Here is a 20,811-nt window from a genome sequence, read left to right on the forward strand (position 1 = left end):
TACTTTGGGAGGAAATTTCTAGTAATATCGAACCCCAAAATGCCTTAAAACATATTAGGGTAAATGCGAGGTTTGTTTGAACCTTCGAACACAACATGATTATTTCGTGCTAAGGCATTTTTGATCTTTGTGAATATAAATATAAAAGCAAAGGAAAAAATTCGAAAGCTGTGAAAGGGAAAGAAAGCCTTATACAAAGTGCCAAACAGTCTGATGAAAATTTATACAAAGGCCGAACAGCCTCAACAAGATGCAAAAACAAAAAACAAAAACATCTAAAGGCCTAAGTGGCCTAGTCCTCATCAGAGGCAGCATCTTCACCCTGGGGATCTTCCCCGCTTTCAGATCCGCTGAAGCCCTCAGAGTCATTATCATCCTAGGGATAAGCCAACCTTTTAGCCTCAACTTCGAGCTCCTTGACATTCTCGATCTCAACTCATAAGTTGAAACCTCGAGCATGGATTTCCTCAAGGGCCTCCCTTCGAGATTGCCATTTATCATGCTCGGTGATGTTTTTGCTAAAAAATGAGCCGCCTTAGCCTTATAAACAGCCACCACCTCATCATCATTAGCCATAACTGCTTTTGCCTCCGATTTGGCCGCTTCAAGCTCTATGGACAAACTTTCTCGATTAGAGATGGTCGAATTCAGTTGGGACTGGAGCTCCTCGATCTTCCTGGCCTGCGCCATGGACTTGTCCTTTATACCTCAGAACTGGACTTCGTCCGAAGCCAATTAGGCTCAGGCGGTCTCCTTTTCTGAGGCTAGGCGGTCCATGTTTTTTTCCATTCTTTGGCCTCAGCCTTTACTGCATCTACCTCTTCCCGGAGCTGCCCGATTATGTCGACCTTCTATTGGACCTGCTGGTTCAGAACATTAGTCACCATGTCTGATTCGTCATCACTAACTTCAAAAAATTTTCTTACCTGCTCAGCCAGGTCGGCATGCTCTTTCCGAGCTACCTCCAACTCAGCTTGGAGGCCCTTAGGCCCCTTCTCTTTGCTCACTAAGAAGTTTGTAAGTGTCTCTTTTCTCAATGAGCTCTCAGATCTCGACCTCGTACTGGTTTAGCTCCTCCCAGTAGTGGAGGAACATTTCATGGTGGAGTACCGAAGCCTACAAACACAGGGAGCGGAGTTACAATCATCTACAAAATAATCTAAGTACACACTAGAAATTATTAAAAGGTGTCAGGGGTTACCCGATTTAATGCCTGTTGGGCTTCGTTGAACAAACAAGGCACTTCTATCTCATTCATTTTGGCCTAATCCTTTCCGATCACCAAGCACCGAAGATAACTGGACACTCCTACGAGGGCGGAAAGAAACCAGGCATCTTCTAGGATGGAAATAACAATTGATCACTTCCGATCAAGATTCAAACTCGGGGTTGGGAACTGATTGACTAATTTCGGGCTCGAGGCAGGTCCACTCGATGGACTCTTCTTCGGCACCGTATATCACCCAAACAGGTGATATCTTCCATAGCGGTAGAGTCTACGCCGTCAAAGAAGTTGGTAAAGGTGTCTACTACCCCTTGTGGCTCTTCGGTGGATCATTCTTTCAGCGCTTAAGCATCGGCAATCATAGACTCAATAAATAATAGCAAACCGGAGAGGTCTATTACTCTTGGAATGCCCTTCGAAGAGCTATCCGTTGTCCGGGAAGAATCCGCCATGATCTCATTATCGACCTCTCCATCTCGAGGCATAGTGGCCTCGCCCCCTTCTGGTCCGGCAGCTTGAGCTAGGCTCGCTCGTCGACCTCTCCAAATTGAGACGATTCAGTTTCAGCACCTGCCGGTTTGGAGGCCTCTCGTATCACGACATCGGACCGCACGCGGGCCACCAACTTGGATTTCTCTTCTTCTTCTTCTTCGAACTCGTTCTTTAGTTGGTGGACTAAGTTAGAGGGTAGAGCATCGGTGCTTCCCTTAGGTTTGCGCGCCAGCCTCTTCTTTGGTTTTTTCTTTTTCGAATTCAGATAACTTGGGTCCCTCCTCCTTTTCTTCTTATCATCCTGCCTCGGAGTAGGGGACTCGAGAGGCACATCTTCGTCACTAGATGGAGGCCTCATAGCAACATCCTTGGGGAGACCTACAAAAGAAAATGAAACCAATGAGAACTCAACGACACGAGAAAAAAAATCAAATATTATTAAATCGGAAAAGAAAACTTACCATGGGAACGGGCCTCCCACTGGCCCTTCGACAATTCGCGTCACGTGCACTCGGAATAGGGTTTCTGAGACACGAGGTCCTCGGCCCACTCCTTGAATCGAAGAACATAATTTGGCATTCGAGCAATGGCTGCACCACAAAACGTCGATAATAAGGAGGGAAAAAGGAAAAACAAACAAAATCTCCAAGGCAGAGTTATACTTACATTTCATGTTCCATTTCTCGAGAAATGGCATGTTCTCGGCCGGGATTAAATCGGAGGACTTCACCCGAACGAATCGACCTATCCAGCCCCGGTCCTAATCCTCGTCTATACTCGAGAATGGGGCCCTATTGGCCAGGCGGGCAAGTTTTATTAATCCCCCTCGATAGAGTCGGGGACTGTACAGGCGTATGAGATGATCGAGGGTGAAGGGACACCCCTCGATTTTGTTTACGAAAAAGCGGAGGAGAATTACTATCCTCTAGAAGGAGGGATGAATCTAACTGAGGGTCACCTCGTACCTCTTGCAGAAGGCAATGATGACTGGGTCTAAGGGACCCAACGTGAAGGGGTAAGTGTAAACACTTAAAAAACTCTCCACTTGGGGTAGTAATTGCTTCCTCAGGAGAAGGCACCACCACATATTTATCAGCCCAGTTGCAATCCTCTTTGACCTTGGAGAGGAGATCATCTGTGATCGAGCATATATATCTCGAGATCGGCTCGCATCAACCAGGAACCGAAGAGGTTTTTTCGAACTTGAAATCAATGTCGGTCGAGCACCCACCAGGAACAAACTCTTCAGGGTGAGGTTCCACCGCTGATCCCTCACCGGCAGGCCGTGATGAAGAGGCAGTCTTTTTTTGTGAAATTATTTTAGAAGTTTTTGCCATTTTCCTTTGAATAAAGATGAAGAATAGAAAGTTAAAAGGTCACACTTAGTGTTTTGGAATGAAGATAAGCGAAAATTCTTGCAAAAACATTAAGAGATCTGGTACAAAGTATTTTTTTGAGAATACAAAGGGTTTTTTGAGAACAAGCGAAGAAGAGGTTTAAACGTAAAGTTTAAATGAATGAAAGTTTGAGTATTTATAGTTTGCAAACGACGGTTCAGAACCCGTAATGGCCGACTAGTAACTGACAAATATTAAATGTCATTAAAGACGTAACTGACGAGACGTTTCGTTAGTTTTGTTGTTTTTGGCGCGAAGAATCGAGACGAAGATCGGGGGCTCATATCGTTTCTCGTCGTTTACTCTTCGAAAAACGAGGGAACTATCTGTATACGGTCAAAACCGAGCTCATCTACTGCATGACGGATCGGGGCTGAAACATGATGAGTTAAAGATCGACTCCAGATTATATCGAACTAAGGTATGAAGTTAGAGCATGCGTCTTCAAGATCATCGAGCCCGTAGCTCCGGAACCGACCCAGACTCGGATCGAGCTCAAGGAAATATTATCGAACCAAATAACGGAAGGCCGAAATATCTATAATCAGTCGGATATCACGACAGGAATCTCGGCCTGTATCAACAAGAGACCGACTAATTAGCAAATCATGAGATTTTATCTTTTGTAGAATTGTATCTAAAGTAGGACTCCCCTACTATATAAAGTGGGTCTATTTATTTGTAATAGAGACATTGTAACACGCATCCAAAGGTATTACATTATTATTTCTAGTTCTTATTATTTTGCTACTCTGTTCTGACATCGAGTGAGGCAATTTCTCGTGGGTGACCAACCTTCAAGGCTAACACTGTTCAACTTGTGTGGTTTGTCTTTATTTTTCTGTTATTGATTTCAATATTAATCTGTTTTTTTCAATTTGTGTCAAATTATATCACGTATCCTTAAAACCGCGTATAAATTCAATTGTTATCTGATTTTGAGGGTAAACAATTTCTTTTCTTATTTCCTTAAATGATTTATTAAGTGTTCAACTAAACATCTTTCTATTCTCTATGAAGATTGACAGATTAAAAAAAATTACTCGTATCATGTGCATGAACATTAAACCAATAAATGCATAAAATGTGTTGTCTATATATGACAATTTATTTTTCTCTCAACCTCAAAAAAAAGTCTTGAAAGGTCAACTGCGCATCTTAGAAACAGAGGCATCAACTCTGTGGAAAATTATAGTCTGATAATTCCTCTTCCTCAATCATGTATCATTGTACATGCCAACAATTATCTAGACTTGTAATATTATCTAGACTTGGGGTAAACAGTGTCCACATTCCCACCAACGCACCAACTATTGAAAAAGACAGGCACAAATTTTTCTCTTGTTTCCTCATATCTTCCTCTTTCTCCACGAAAGAAAATTCAACAGACCCCACAACTTTTCTAGTATTCCTCAAGTTAAATACCTGATCTCAACCTCATAATCCAAACTTCAGAAACATTTTTCGAAAGCCATAACCTTAATTATATCCCTCTTAGCTATGGTTCCAGCTCCCCAAAGTGATCTACCTCTTAATGAGAATGACTCACAAGAGATGGTACTATATGAAGTCCTCAATGAAGCTAATGCCCTTAACATCCCATATTTACCCCAAAGAAACCAACTTCTTCCCAAAAATGTCCTTCGTCCATCACAGATCATAGGGAAGAAGTACAGAGGCGTAAGACGGAGACCATGGGGAAAATACGCTGCTGAAATTCGTGATTCGGCTAGACATGGTGCTAGAGTATGGCTAGGGACGTTTGAAACAGCAGAAGAAGCTGCGTTAGCTTATGATAGAGCAGCCTTTAGAATGCGTGGTGCTAAGGCACTCCTCAATTTTCCGTCTGAAGTAGTCACTGCCTCTGCTTCAGTAGATAGATTACTACTACGTCCTCCAAGTTTGAGCTCAGATAGTTATACTAATTCCAATCATTCGAATTCCAGTTCAAATGAAGTTTCAAGTGGGTTGATTAATGCATTTGAATCAAGAATTGCAACGGATTTATCTCAAGATAATAAGACAGGGTATATGGAGAATTTCTTGGCACTTTGAACCAATTGCATGGTCGATGTTAAGTTATACTAGGAGTTATAGTTTGTTGACACCTCGACCAAAATTTAGACGTATTAGATTGTCTCCGCAATATATCTATCTAGTCGAGTTTTACTTTCACATTATAATATATATATATACTCGTCTTTCTTTTTATTTTGTTCTTGGATTGTTTACGGCGATGGGTGTGCGCTTTAGTCATGTATTCATCTGTAAAAAGCTTGTATAAGATTTTATTGGCGCGTCGTTTACAAATTGTAATCTGCACATTCTATTTTCCATTTTTTTCAAGAACGCAAATCAAACGCACTATCATATGTGGGGTGCCACAGAGGGGCCAATGTGTTAGACGCTAGCCATTCTATGACCAAAAATATAATGGACCGTCGAACACAATAGACTATTTATTATTAATAAATTCATATAAAGACTTATTTATTCTCTTAATTAACTCAACGATCTTATTTAGAAAATATTAACTCAACGAAGGGAAACAGAACAGCAAGTTCCTTTGCAAGAATTGTCAAATAAATTCTAGCAATATCAAATTTAACCCATAAAAATATACTCCATCCGTCTTAGTTTATGTGGAGCATCATTCGAATTCTGAGAATCAAATAAATTTTTACTGCAAATTTTTCATATGTCTTTTAAATATTTTCAAATTATTAACTATTATCACTTATAACATTTTATGTAATTTCTAGATATATAAATTTTATTTCAAAAATTTAAAATTTTATTTCAAAAATTTAAAATTTTATTTTTGAATTAACGGTCAAAAAGAATTTGACTCTCAAAACCCACATGTTTCCACATTATCTCATTTGACACTCCTAACAAATTCCAAACTCCATTTGTGATTAACACAGAACCTTATATGTAATTATGTATAGTGGAGAAGAAGATAAACTTTCCTTAGAGCATTTTGCCTAGTGGTCAGCAGTCAAAAAACACACGAGGATTGTGTTAAAATAAAGAAAGGATATAGATTCAAGATCTGCCTATTGACCATGTTAATTATCCAGAGTTGACCCTGGACTTGGGTAGGTAACGGCCATATCAGAAAGAAAAAAAGGGTAAAAGAGGTAATTCTTCAATATATTTTTTATGAAAAAAAGACTTATAATCTAATACTAGTATCGTTTTTTTGGGCGGTCCAACATTGTTGGTGGCCTAAAGCAAAATCTCGACGAGGGGCCTAATTTGTTAACAAAATAAATTTGTATATTTTTGTTTGAAATCTATTTTTTTTAACTTTTTAAAATGATAATATAGCTAATCCGATCCATTTAGATTCTCCTAATATATTATTGATCCTAATGCAAAATTGTTATAGGATAGGTATTTAACAAAAATTAATTCTTATGTTATCTTATTGAGTATACGGATCAGAGTATTATCTTCTACTTGTAATATTTCCTTTAACGTCGACTCCCACCCTCCAAGAACTCCCCACCTTGCTCTTGAGGTAACTCGAACTCATAACCTCTTGGTTGGAAGTGGAGGGTGCTCACCACTAAAGCAACCCACTCTTGTCAAAAATAAAAGATATTTTTATACCCTTTAAATAAAAAATCAAATTTTACCCACTAAATAAAAAAATCAAAGATATCTTTATACCCTTTAAATTATTAAAATTTCAACTATCAGCGCTAGTCAAAAATTAAATTTTCTTTTTCTTTTTGTATTAAGTTATTTACTTTTTAACATTAAGATACTCAATTTTTATATAAAAAAATTAAAATTACTACTAAGAGAAAGTGGAGCCCCTAAGCTATTGCTTGTGCTGCCTTACCCTTAGCCGCCTATGATACGTGCTCCTTACGTAATAGAAAGAAATTGAAAAATTCATATTTTTGTAATTACCAAAGGATCTTTACGGGAAAAAAAGGATAAATTAAAATCTCCAAAGCCATCTTTACGTATATTATAAACGAGCATAACTTTTAAAAAAGAAAAAGTAATTTTATAAGCATACCTTGATGACTTTTTGTTTATAAACTACCCGAGAACTATAGAAATTCAAAATTGGACCATTAGATAAACTTTTGTCACACGTTTACCGCAAAGAGAAGATATTATAAAGTATAAAGACAAAGAAATAAGGCACGTCAACAACAACAACCCAATATAATTCTACTTAGTGGAGTTTGGTGATGAAGTCACGTCATATAAAATATTTGGTTGGTCTTCCCATCTAGAAAAGCATTATACGTAATGATCCGTGAACTCTGCAATATTTCTAGATATCTACTAACGTAACTTCTAGAAAATGATCATCATTTCTTTTCAAGAATGGTTGGTTAGTCAAACCTCTGTCTTAGCTCTTGAGAAGATATGTTCTCTGGTTATAAATTAGATTTTCTTTTTCTTTTTTATGGACTACATACATTCTAGCAAACTTATTTTTATTTTTGTGAGATAAAAGATATCGGAAGGAAAGACTACTTATGCAGTCAAACTACTACTAACCGCCAATTCTCTTGAACAACTCAATAGTGACTTCAGAAACTTTTCCAGCTTTCGTCGTTTGCTAATTGTGCAACTAATTAAGACGATAATTAGATAACACACAAAAGTTAGAATTTTGCAACTCAGTATTCATGAAATAAAGAGGCGATAACTAAAATCATGTGGCATACAGTATAAATTTGTATAAACAAAGTATGAATCATCCATTAATTCATATACATATTATCTAAGAATATCATTTTTAACTTAGCTAGGTACCCTATGCCCCTATCTTCCCTAATTATGTGTCTAAAACTTATAATTTAACTATTCAATCATAATGAGGATAATAAACTGTCCAAATAATCACTCCCAAGATCCTCAAACTCTAGGATATCCAAGTCACTCTGATCAAGATCCTCCTCCCCGTTTCTCATAATTTTCTTTTGTAGAGGTAATTGATTAATTACATCTAAATCCTCAAACATGCTCCAATCCCTGGACACTCTTTTTCTTGAATTAGAAATAGAATGATCATCCCAACCAAGATATGCACCTCCAATTTGTGAAACTGCTGATGGAAAAGTCCATTCTTGTTCAGGAAAAGATATTCCCATGGCTTGAGCAACAGTTTCAAGGGGGAAGTTTAAGTAGGCCTTAGGACCTCTTATTCTCAAAGCTGCTTTATCATAAGCCATGGCTGCTTCTTCAGCAGTATTAAATGTCCCTAGCCAAACCCTAGCTCCTTTTCTTGATGAATCCCTTATCTCCGCCGCGTATTTTCCCCATGGCCTCCTTCTTACCCCTCTATAATGCCTTGTAGTAATTACCATCTTCTTCTTCTCTACTTTCACATCTTCATTTTTGCTTGTTGATTCATCATTTGAATGCATTTTGTCATTAGGAGGAAGAATTTCATTAAGAAGATCTTCCCAAGTGTCAGCTCCCATTGATATCCATCTTCCTAAGCTTGGCAACCTTTCAAGACTTGGTAGTTCTTCCCATTTTTCAGGACATAATTCATTTGTCTCCCTTTGAGCCTTTTCATTTGCTTCATTCTTGGATATGAAGTTTGCCCAAACATTCTCTAAAATCTCTTCACATGCTACTTCTTGTTCTTGGTTCTTTTCCACATGAGTCATCTTTAAAGAATATTTCATATGAATAATATTGTAGAAAATTACTTGAGGAGAACTATTTATAAAAGTCCATCTTGTGTACTGCAGGCTTCTTGTTTAATGATGACTCGGAAATAACAGCTCAGCCAATGATTTTAATCCAATTGATGAATTGGAAGCCAGTAGGACGCTTGTACTACAAACTATGACTAAGCTAAATTCAAGGATGATTACCAGAATTTAGACATGAAGAAAGGTGTTTACTTTAGTGTTTTTAATATTTTCTTGTTGAATGCTTTGATTATAACTAATCATTTTGTGTTGTTTGCTGAAAAAGCTATTTTCTTAACATTTTTTTTAATCCGTCTATACTAAATGATTAATGAGATAACAAGCAGGTGAAGAGTATGAAAAGGCTTGTTCAAGTCTCTTTGTTTTGTTTCCTCGTCACTAGTTCCTTGAACTGCGACGTTTTTTGAGTTTCTCTTTGACATCGCTATCAGCCTACATCATCCAATTTCCTTAAACTTCTTAGTTAAGGAACGAATGTTCACATTGAACCTCTAATATGTTTTTAGAAAGCCCACCAAAAAATAGTTACACTAAAAAGAGCTTGGCGCAAGTAACATAAGCTAATTAATGTACTTAATTTAGCTAAGATATGGCGAACTAATTAAAGATCCTGTACGACCAAACAGTTCGTGATTCACTTTTTGCCTGAAAATAGAAACAAGTTACTCCTAACATTTAATTTTGTCATTCCCACACAAAGAAAAAGAAACATCAAGACGAGAAATTAATTTTTTTTTAAAAAAGATTCTTTTCTAAAAATATTAGTATTTGCATTTAGTGTGATTTGGCTACACATTACGAGACCACCAGTGCAATCCTGAAAGCTGAAGCAGGTAATTTGGAGAATGAAAGAACAAGAACGTAATCTTTAATATAATGCAAAATATCTAGCTTTTGTTCGATTTAGAAAGAAAAGAACAACCAATGAACCAGAAAGACAACTAGTGGAGTATTGGTTAGTAAATTTTGATCAAATGAAAGAGACCAACTCCAAAAGAACATAAAACATAGCTTAGCTAGGCACACCTTTGCTTTACGTATTTTCCCTCTAAAACCCGAGCATGTACAAAAAATAGTGAAAATAAAAGAAGATTTTTTTTCCAATTTTTTTTTTCAACTTTCTCTTCCTCTCTTGCCCCGGGAGAACTACAGATACCTTTTGACATTTGTTTGAGTTGCTGGCTTGTCAAGGTTTCTCTTGTGTATGGGCAGAAAAGCCATTTCTTGCGAAATACTCCTCAAATAAGTGAAGTGACCAAAAAACTACTCGTATCTGGTTTAGTGTAAAAGAATGTTTCTTTAAAAGTTTATTCCCTAGTGCTTTCCTATAGCTTTAAAAGGGTAAAGGCACAGTTCTTTACAACAATTCCGCTCAATGTATTAAAATTCTAAATATTTCTCTCTTTGTAATTAGCTTTTGAGCTTGTTTTAGTTGATTATATAGCTGATAAGCATCAAATCATACAAAAGTATTTTTAAGAACTGAAACTAATTAATTTTACAAATTATAAGCAAGTACTACTATGTTAAAATAATTAAAGTATTAAAATTGATAATAAGTGGTAAAGTAGAGTAAACTTACCCAGGCAAACACCCTCTTTAATTTTGTCATTTCCGGTCCCATAATCTTTTCATTATTCCATTTCCACAGCATACATGCTCATCTTGATTTCGGTTTTTCATAAAGAACAAAAAATCTTTAACGACAACGATCAATATGTTTTAATTGATCCTACTTGGCCATAATGTCATCGTATCACTAAGATACACTTAAAGAATGTTGATAATTAGATTCATTTTCCTTTTCTTTTCATAGCCCATGTGCACTATTTCTTGAATTTTCTCTCAACTATGTAAACAAATTAGTGGGGAAAGAAAGAAGAGAAAAACATCTCCATTGTAAGAGCGAAAATGCAAGAGAAGGCATCCCACATTTCCTTCTTTTTTTAATTCTTTCTTTCTCTAATAAAATATTTTTTTTCTTAAAAAAAAAAAAAACTTTGACCATCTTCTGATTTTTGCATGTTACACTTGCCAAAAAACATGCTACTTAATTTACTCTGCAATATTGTTCTTTTATAAGAAAAAAAATAATTATGTTTTTACTTTTATTTTTACTCTGCAATATTTTTCAAATTGGATATCGTGGAAAGGACTTCTCTTCCTCTCTTTCCCTATTAAAAAAGTTGAACTAAAGAGATATCTTTGACATTTGTTTGAGTTGCTGGCTTATGAAGATTTTTCTTGTGTATGGGAAGAAAAGCCATTTCTTGCGAAATACTACTCAAATGAGTGACTCGAAAACTAATTGGTGAAGAGGAAAACGAACTTTTAAAGTTTATTCCTATTGTTTTTTCCATGGTTTTAAAAGTTTAAAGGCACTGTTCCTTCTCTAATTATATTTCGTTTTTAAAGATTTTGTCATATATACCATAAAAAAATTTCATTATTCCACACCATACGTACAACTTATGCAATATGCAGCAACATGGAATTCCCAATAATCACTGCAACGCGTGTCATTATGGGATATCGTTGACTGGATGCTGGGGTGAAATAGTTTTTTTTGTTTGTTTTTGACTCATTGTTAACCTAATTGCGAGCCGAATGCAAGAAACTTTCATGTACCATACTCTAAGAAAAATTTCATGTATTAGGAGGGTGTTTGATTAAGCTTATAAGCTAGTTAGATTGGTTTATAAGTATTTTTTGGCTTATTTATGTGTTTGACAAATATCTAAAGTGCTTATAAGTTAAAATCGGCCATAAGTCACCCCAACTTATGGCTTTTCAGCTTATAAGCACTTTTAGTTTGACCAAAGATTTTACTAGTTTATCCTTAATAATATTTTTTAATTCACAAAATATTTTTCCTTAAATAAATTTTCTAACTTTCTTTTCATTCCATATTTGTTGTTCATCCTTTTGTTTTTAAAACAACTTTTTAATTTATAATCTTTTGTAAAATTCTTAAGGATATTTTAGTCATTTCAATAAAAGAACAGCTCATCAGTAGTTTTCTACCAAACACATTCAGCACATCTATCCAAACACTTAAATGCTTATTTTAAAAAATCAGTTTCAACACTTAAAAATGCTTTTCAGCACTTTAAGCTTATCAGTTATTTACAATCAGCTAATCCAATCGGGCTCTATATACTCTGTTTTATGAGTAATGTTTTTTTATGAGATGTCGCCGAAGAGACGTTTTATAAGTAATGTAGACTCTTTAAAAATTGATATTGATTGGAAACAAGAGTGTTGGGCCAAGAAAAAGTTAGTTTTGAAGTCTCACAAAGGAACTCAGACATGAACCAAGTCCTTCCTAGTGGAACACAGATATGGATAGACTTAAGAATGTGAGATGCACGTGAAGGAGATGAACTTAACTTGAAAGAAGTAATGTCTCCTGATCATGATCGAAAAGGTGCATATTGGATAAGGAGAAGGACTCCTTACTCAAAGAGAACACGGTTTAAGAGAAGGATGGAGTTAGAGGTTGAGATCACCTAGAACTCTTCCATCAAGGAAGACTAGCATCAGAATTTTAGTCAATCTCTATTTACTAACTCTATAAATATCAGTGTTGTTCTCATTTACAGGTAACACACATAAGCAGAAGTTAAAAGTGAATTGAAAGCAAAATAGCAAGACAATTTTGCAAGCAGTTCGTGTGTGATTCAAGCGTGCAAACCTGAAGCTACTTGAACCAGATAGAAGAACCAGTTCCAAGTGTGTGTCTTTTATTCTAGTTCAATTGTAGTAGGTGTTTTCATATTGTACCTTTCAGCTTTATCTAGAAGCAACTGTATTAGGTACTCAGAGTTTTTAAGTTAGAGTTAACTTGAAGTTATCACAACAGTTGAGGCTGTGTGCTACAACAGGATTAGAGTTAGTCCTAGGTTTACAAAAGAATTTTTGTAAATGCAGTTTTTGGCTCAGTAATTTTAGTGGAGAGTTTGGAAAAATCCTACTGGAAAGTAGGTCGTGGTTTTTTTCACCTTTTGAGCAAGGTGTTTTCCACATAAAATATTTGTGTTCTTTAATTTCTGTACTTATTATTCCGCAACAGTAGCAGTTGGAACACATAGAAGAACCAGGTCATTCTATAATTAGGTTAAGCGAAAAATTGGACACCACACAAATCACCCCCTCTTGTGTGGTATTGAAGTATAAAACATCAATTGGTATCAGATCAGGTTATCCTTGAAGAGGCTAACACCTTAGGAACAGATCAAGATGACTGCACAACCTCGAAATTGGGAAGGACAATCCACTACTAGGCCTCCACTCTTCAATGGCTAGTACTACTCCTGGTGGAAAAATAGGATGAGAGATCACATCATCAGAGAGGATTATGAACTATGGGACATTGTTACTGATGGTCCCTTGTCTACCATGAAGAAGAATGCTGAAGGAGTGGATGTGCCAAAGACTAGAGCTGACTGCAATGTTGAGGACTTGAAAAGTGAGAAAAGAATGCTAAGGCCAAGAAATGACTTATGTGTGGACTTGGTCCAGATGAGTACAACAGAATTCAAAGTTGTACTACTGTTAAGGAATTTTGGGACACTTTGCAAGTGGCTCACGAAGGAACTCCTCATGAAGAGATCAAGAGGAACACTATTGTACTCTCAATATGAGAATTTCATCATGAAGGAAGGAGAAACCATCCAAGAGATGTATACAAGGTTCACAATATCTTGGAAGGATTATCCTTGAAGAAGACAAGGTTGAGAAAATTCTGACAAGGGTTTTGCCATTTACTTGAAAAAGCAAAAAATCACTGCTATTCAGGAATCGAAGAATATTGCCACTCTTAAGTTGGACGAGCTAATTGGAAATCTCACTGCCTATGAATTTAGAAGGCAAACCATGAAGTGGATGCACCCAAGAAGGAAAGGAGCCTGGCTCTCAGAATCGGTGAAGGTGCAGATCTAGAGGAGGATGAAATGGCTATGAGCACGAGGGATTTCAAGAAGTATCTAATGAGAGGAAAAGGGTTCTTATGAGGTGCAACTTACAACAAACCAAGAGTCCCTAAAAACAGACCAACGAGGGATGTTACAAATGTGGTAAGACTGATCACATGATCAAAACATGTCCTCAATGGAAAATTAAATGGAAGAAGGAAAGGGCTGAACGAAGAAACAGGAAGAAGGAACAAGTTCATCCCAAGAAGAACAAAGGATTAACAAAGGCTATGGTTGCTGCTTGGGGAGAGAGCTCAGACGAGGATTCAGAAGATGAAGATGGAGATAAATAAGCACTTATGACCATTGGAGAATCTGATGAGGAATCAGAGGTAAGTGTGATTTATCTCAAAGACAAGATTAAATTTGTCTAAAGAAAGTCTATCTGAGTTACTGCTAGATTTCATTGATGAATCTAAGGTTATAAATAATGAAAAGGAACAGTTGTCTCAGGAATGTGTAATCTTGAAAGCTAAGTGCAAAAATCTAAAACTCGGGGCTAGTGCAAGTGATAGTAAAAATGCTAAGTTGAACAACCAGGTCCTTGAACTCGATTCCACTATGCTAAAGCTTAGATCTAAAAATTTAAAACTGAAATTAGGAACAGGTAAAAAGAAAGTTGATCACACACATCTCACCTTAGAAAAAATCTAGGAAAAATGAAGGAGGAGCAGATAAGAGTCCTAAAACAAGATCTAAGCAAGGTTAAGCATGAATTAGACAGGATAAGTCCTCTAATGCACTATCATGGCTGCAAGAATACCATAGTAGTAATAAAAGAGGACTTGCCTATGGGGCCCCTGCACCTAAGTGGGATCCCAAAAGCAAGTATATCACACTTCCTGAGAACAAAATCTGCACACACTATGGTAAGACTGGTCACTACAAAAGTGAATGTAATGCAAAAGAAAAGGCTAGTCGAAAGAACAAAACTTTTGTTCAAGGGAAAAATGGGTTGCCAGGATGGGCTAAAAGGAATTTAATTCACCTTTTGCCTATAAAAAGGGACCCAAACTAGTTTGGGTTCCTAAGACTAACCCCTGATTTCTTTTTGCAGGTCCAAGTGAATGGGAACAACCAAATATGGTACATGGATAGTGGCTGCTCAAAGCATATGACTGGAAGCAAGAACCAGTTCCTTTCACTTGAGGACCTAAAAGGAGGTAATGTCTCCTTTGGAAATAGTAAGACAGGTGAGATCATTGGGATTGGAAAGGTAGATGAGACAGACTCACATTCCATTGAGAATGTCTACTTGATAGATGGCTTGAAATATAGCCTAATTAGTGTATCAAAACTATGTGACAGAGGTAACTTGGTAGCATTCACCTCTACCAAATATTTTGTGATAAATCTTACCACTGACAAGATTGTTTTGCAGGGAAAAAGATATACATTGTAGATCTATCCACATTTTCATAAAATGAACTCACTTGCTTAAGTGTGTTGGACAATGATCCCCTCCTTTGGCACAAAAGACTTGGACATGCAAGTCTAAGTCAACTCAACAAATAGTCTCCAAGGACCTGGTGATAGGGCTGCCTAACATCAAGTTTAAGGAAGACAAAGTTTGCGAAACTTGTGTAAGGGGGAAACAGGTAAGATCCTCTTTTAAATGCAAGAAAGTGGTAAGCACGACCAGGTCGATGGAACTGGTTCTTATGGATCTCTGTGGTCCAATGAGAACATTAAGCAGATGTGGTAAAACATATGTGGTGGTGCTTATTGATGATTACTCTAGGTTTACTTGGACATTGTTTTTAACATCTAAGGATGAAGCATTTGACATGTTTACTTCTTTTGTTAGAAAAACTCATAAACAACTAGGTAATCAACTTGCATCAATTAGGTCTGATCATGGAACTGAATTTGAAAATGCTAAGTTTGCTGAATTTTGTGATGAGCATGGCACAGATCATAATTTGTCTGCCCCTAGGACTCCACAACAAAATGGAGTAGTTTAAAGAAAGAATAGAACACTAGAAGATACGGTTAGGACTATGCTTCTTTCTAGTAAACTGCCTCATAGCTTCTGGGCAGAAACTGTAAACACTGCATGTTACATCATTAATAGGTGCATGACTAGACCTATTGTATAGAAGACTCTCTATGAGTTACTTAAAGGGAGAAAACCAAATAAATCCCATCTTAGGATATTTGGATGCAAGTGCTTTGTGCACAATTATGGAAAGGATTCCCTAGGTTAGTTTGATCCTAGAAGTGATGAGGGAGTATTCTTGGGATATTCTTCACATAGAAAAGCTTATAAAGTGTACAACGAAAGAACTATGTGTGTAGAAGAAAGTGTACATGTAGTTTTTGATGAAACTAACATCTGAGAGACAAGAACATGAAGATGAAGCTATTGGGATAGTAAAAGGTTTAAATGAAGTCACAGCCCAAGCTGAAGCTGCACCAGAAGAAGGAAAATGTGATGGAACAGGTTCTTCCATCCAGGGCAACCTGACAGGGGGAACTAAACCAAGAAGAACCGAATCTAACTCCTAAATGGAACCTGTCCATGAGCCCGTTCCTCAGCAACAAAACATGGGAGAAACATCAAACAGAAACCAGTTGGTTGTGAAGCCTTACAAGTATCAAAGTTCTCATCGCAAACATAATTACTGATCCAACTTCTGGAGTTAAAACTAGATCTCAATTAAAGAATCTTTGTGCTTTTGATGCTTTCCTATCTCTTATTGAGCCTAAAAATATTTTTGAGGCTTTGTAGGATGCAGACTTGGTAAATGCAATGCAAGATGAACTCAATTAGTTTGAAAGGAGTCAAGTTTGGCATCTAGTTCTAAGACCCAAGGACAGATCAGTAATTGGCACTAAATGTGTCTTCAGAAATAAACTTGATGAAGATGGAACTATTACAAGGAACAAGGCAAGGTTGGTGGTTCAAGGTTACCGCCAAGAGGAGGGCATAGACTATGATGAGACCTTTGCTCCATTTGCAAGGTTGGAAGGAATAAGACTCCTCATAGTCTTTGTTGCATACATGGAATTTACTCTTCACCAGATGGACGTCAAGAGGGCCTTCCTAAATGGCTACTTAAAGGAAGAAGTGTTTGTCAAACAACCTCCAGGGTTTGAAAGCAAGGAGTGTCCGGATCATATATACAAACTAGACAAGGCACTCTATAGACTCAAGCAGGCTCTTAGAGCATGGTATGAACGACTATCCAAATTCCTGCTTGAACATGGCTACAAGAGAGGTAAAATTGGTAGCACTCTATTCTTGAGGGAAAAAGGTAAGGATCTTCTTGTAGTACAAATATATGTTGATGACATAATTTTTGGGGCAACCACTGAAAAACTAAGTAAGGAATTTGCTAAACTTATGAGGAACGAATTTGAAATGAGTATGATAGGTGAGCTTAACTTCTTCTTAGGCTTAAAAATTAAATAAAACTCAAATGGAACCATGATCCATCAGCAGAAATATGCAAAAGAGTTGATTAAGAAGTTTAAAATGGAAGAATCAAAGGAAATAGATACTCCTATTGCAACAGCCACAAAATTAGACATAGATGAATCTAGTTCATCTGTTGATCAGAAGTTGTATAGGGGTATGATTAGTTCACTTTTGTATCTTAATGCTAGAAAACCTTACATTGTTTTCAATGTAGGGATTTGTGCTCGATTTCAAGCAAATCCAAAGGAATCCCACTTGACTGTTGTCAAGAGAATATTGAGATACATGAAAGGCACTACTGACCTTTGCCTTTGGTATCCAAAAGGTAGTAACTTTAACCTAGTGGGATATGCTGATGCTGACTATGCAGGTTTCCTTGTGGATAGGAAGAGAACTTCAGGTATAGAACACTTTCTTGGTTCATGTTTTGTGTCATGGGCTACTAAAAAGCAAAATTCAGTGGCCTTATCTACTGTTGAAGCTGAGAATGTTGTTGCTTCCTGTTGTGCTCAGTTGTTGTAGACCAAACAACAATTGATAAATTTTAGTATTGAAGTTGGTTGCATCCCTATTTTCTGTGATAACACTAGTGCTATTAGTATGACTAAGAACCCGGTTCATAATAAGAGAACTAAGCACATAGAATTAGACACCATTTTTGAGGAACAACTATGAGAAATGACTGATCACTATAGAATTTTGTGCTACTGATAAACAGATTGCTGACATCTTTACAATAGCACTGACTAGAGAAAGCTTTGAAAGGAACAAGTTAGAACTAGGGATGATTAAGATCACCTAATGGAACCAGTTCAGAATGCATAATGGAAAAAAATTGGTTAGGAAATCTGGAACTTGTGTAAATATATAGATTAATCTTTGCTCAGTCTCATACTGTAAATAGTATACTCATGTGCCATGTGTTGATATGACTCACTGATCTCTAACAAAATTTCTTCTATTTTGGCAAATTGAGGCATGATCAAGAGGATTCTTAGTGAAGAACCTGGTTCATCAGTATTGGTTCATCTGAATAACGAGGTATATTTTCTACACTCTGCACAATTAGAAATATTAATATTTAATTCATGAGCAGAGTCCTACCTACGTTCAAAATATTCAAACCTATCCTTTTGAGTTTGAACCAGTTACTTTCAATTAGACTCCTCACCGTATTAAAATGCCTAGATTCTAGGGAAGATTAACCACCTTTTCATCCTGAAATTTTAGAGTGATTGGACTTCTAATTGACTACAAAAAACTGCCGTTGGACATTAATTAACCCTCTCCCTTAAAAATTCATCATCATCACCACTGCCACTCCCATAATTCTCAAAATCGTCAATAAAATTTTCTGTTCTCTACTCTTCTCTCCTCCAAAACTCAAATCAAACATTTTCTTCCAGAATTGGCGAAGATGACCAACCCCCAAGATAACCCCGGCACACCTCCACCACCTACCCCCTCTGATTCCTCTGCTACTCCTCAACCCAGCACAACCCCCCAACCTAGGAGAAGGTGAGTAAAGATGATTGCTCGCAAAACTATGGCTACAGGTGCGCTTTCAAGGAAACTAAACGCAAAATTAAAGGCTAGTCAAGCTCAAGTTTCTGAAATCTTTCAAGTCTGTGAGTGAGGGGGAATGAACTAGGTATTCTGATTCTGAGCAGGTAACTTTTGTGCCAAATCCCTCTATTGAGGCAATTTCTAATCTAGCTGAAAATTTGGAAAATTGATTTGTTTTGGTTGGGTCTGTTGTGGATGTGGAAATGCCTGAGTCAAGAAGGATAGGAGGTAAAAATAAAAGAGAAAAAGAAAAAGAGAGTGAGGGTGTGAGTAGTGATATGAGGGGAAAAGGGAAAGAAGTTGTTGATTCTTCACCCACCTCTGAAACGGTTAAAATGGCTATCTATGGAGCTGAGCCAGAAAAGGTGGTAGAGAGTAGCAAGAAAACAGGGGGAAGTGGTTCAGGGGGAGCTGCTGAAGAGATTGTCAATCTCAGTTCACATACAGATGAACCTGGTTCATCTATTGAGGAAACCCTAGCAGATCTTCTGAAGAATGTGGGTGCAAGCTATAACCCCAAGAAAAGGAGAACTCCTACACCAACAATTCCTAGCACTGCAAGAACCTCCAAGAAAAGGAAGGTTGCATCTTCAATAACTACTGATATTTCTCTACCAAAAGGAAAGTCCACAAGAAGTAAGTTGAAACAAAGTGAGGATGAGTTGCAAAAAGCTATGGAGGGAAGTAAGAAGAAAAGAATGGACAGGGGGAAAGCTAAGGTGGCAGAGCCTGTTGATATGGATGAGATGGACCCGGTCCATCAGGGTGAACATGTGACTGTGGAGGTTCAAATCCATAAGCCCAAGAAGACCAAGACTTCTTCAAAGAAGTCTTCATTTGTATCCAAGTCTGCTAAACCTTCCTCTTTGGCTAAAGGACAAAGTCTGTCGTGAAAGCCAAGAAAGTTAAGATTACCGAGGAGGAAGATTGGAGAGGTGAAGAAGAGGGTGAATCTGACAATGAACAAGATAAGCTAGCCAAGTTTGGCAAACAAACCATCTTGAAGGGTAAACTTTTGAAGGATTTGGAGGAACCGGGGATGGTTCGACTGGTTGATGCTTTAGCTGTTCAGGGATAGAAGGACATGGTCATTCAGTTGGATGGCAGGCTGGCGAGAAATGAGATTATTGAGTTCATGGCCAATGCAGAGGTCAAGGATGGCAGAGTTACCAGCTAGGTGAAAGGGGTTCAAGTGTCTTTTGATGCAAAAAGGCTGGGTAAAATCCTTGGCATTCCTTCTGAAGGGTATGATGACTACACAAAGCAAAAATGGCCAAGTCTGGACTCCATTCCTACTGCCCTTGCCATTACTAGGAAGTTCTGTGATGTTACAGAAGTGAATGAGGTCAAGGTTGTGTATAAGAGTGAAATGAAGTCATGCCACAAAGTCCTGTTTGAATTTGTTAACAAGTGTTTGCTGCCTAGGCAGGAAAGAAGACACATTGCTAACTACATGGATATGGTTTTGATGGAGTGTCTTGAAAGTAGGCGATAAATCAACTGGCCTGGATTTATGATCAAGCTACTTGATAGGGTTATCAATGGCTCCAAGGCACATGCCACTCCTTATGGTTTTATTCTCACTACTGTTCTTGCTCGTTGTAAGGTGCCACTGAAGAAGTGGGAGATGGCCACAAGCGAAGACCATTTTGGAATCAATACTCTGATTGCTTGTGATTATCAGGTAAATGTCATTCCCAATGAACGTGGTTCATCTAAAAAGACATTTATCAATAGCAAGGTCAGAGCTCTATTGCAGGAGAGTGGGGGCAAAGGATACTGAGATCGCTAGGCTGAAGACTCGTTTGGTAGAAGTTGAATCTAAGCGAGATGCTCTCAGAACTGAGCTCACAAAGGAAAAGGAGAAGAATGATGGCATTCTTCAAGACATGTTGCACCTTCTCCAAGCCAAAACGTAACCCTCTAGTTCTTCCAAGCCTTAAATTTTTTGGCCTTCATTTCTTGAACATTGTCCAGACCTTTCAGTGACCCAGATTAGGAATTTTTCTTGTTTTGCTCTTGTTTTAACTGTTTTTGT

At 37.4% G+C, this 20,811-nt stretch overlaps 3 protein-coding genes across 3 annotated transcripts; 2 read left to right on the forward strand and 1 right to left on the reverse strand.

Annotated features, from left to right (window-relative positions):
* Positions 1-4,553: 4,553 nt before the first annotated feature.
* Positions 4,554-5,325, forward strand: LOC104225993 (pathogenesis-related genes transcriptional activator PTI5-like). Its single transcript, XM_009777876.2, has one exon. The coding sequence runs from the start codon at positions 4,615-4,617 to the stop codon at positions 5,167-5,169; it is 555 nt and encodes a 184-aa protein (XP_009776178.1). The 5' UTR covers positions 4,554-4,614; the 3' UTR covers positions 5,170-5,325.
* Positions 5,326-7,795: 2,470 nt separating this feature from the next.
* On the reverse strand, positions 7,796-8,971 carry LOC104225994 (ethylene-response factor C3). Its single transcript, XM_009777877.2, has one exon. The coding sequence runs from the start codon at positions 8,781-8,783 to the stop codon at positions 7,959-7,961; it is 825 nt and encodes a 274-aa protein (XP_009776179.1). The 5' UTR covers positions 8,784-8,971; the 3' UTR covers positions 7,796-7,958.
* Positions 8,972-18,976: 10,005 nt separating this feature from the next.
* On the forward strand, positions 18,977-19,851 carry LOC138884304 (uncharacterized). Its single transcript, XM_070165414.1, has 2 exons — positions 18,977-19,602; positions 19,650-19,851. The coding sequence occupies exons 1-2, from the start codon at positions 18,977-18,979 to the stop codon at positions 19,849-19,851; spliced, it is 828 nt and encodes a 275-aa protein (XP_070021515.1).
* The last annotated feature ends 960 nt before the right edge of the window (positions 19,852-20,811 follow it).

Source organism: Nicotiana sylvestris, chromosome 2 (genome assembly GCF_000393655.2).
Source record: "Nicotiana sylvestris chromosome 2, ASM39365v2, whole genome shotgun sequence".
NCBI classification, from domain to species: Eukaryota; Viridiplantae; Streptophyta; class Magnoliopsida; order Solanales; family Solanaceae; genus Nicotiana; species Nicotiana sylvestris.

Coding starts and splice junctions, on each gene's coding strand:
- LOC104225993 (XM_009777876.2), top strand. CDS start 4,615: ATGGTTCCAGCTCCCCAAAGTGATCTACCTCTTAATGAGAATGACTCA.
- LOC104225994 (XM_009777877.2), bottom strand. CDS start 8,783: ATGAAATATTCTTTAAAGATGACTCATGTGGAAAAGAACCAAGAACAA.
- LOC138884304 (XM_070165414.1), top strand. CDS start 18,977: ATGCCTGAGTCAAGAAGGATAGGAGGTAAAAATAAAAGAGAAAAAGAA. Junction 19,603..19,649: donor ACCAAGACTTCTTCAAAGAA/GTCTTCATTTGT, acceptor CTTTGGCTAAAG/GACAAAGTCTGTCGTGAAAG.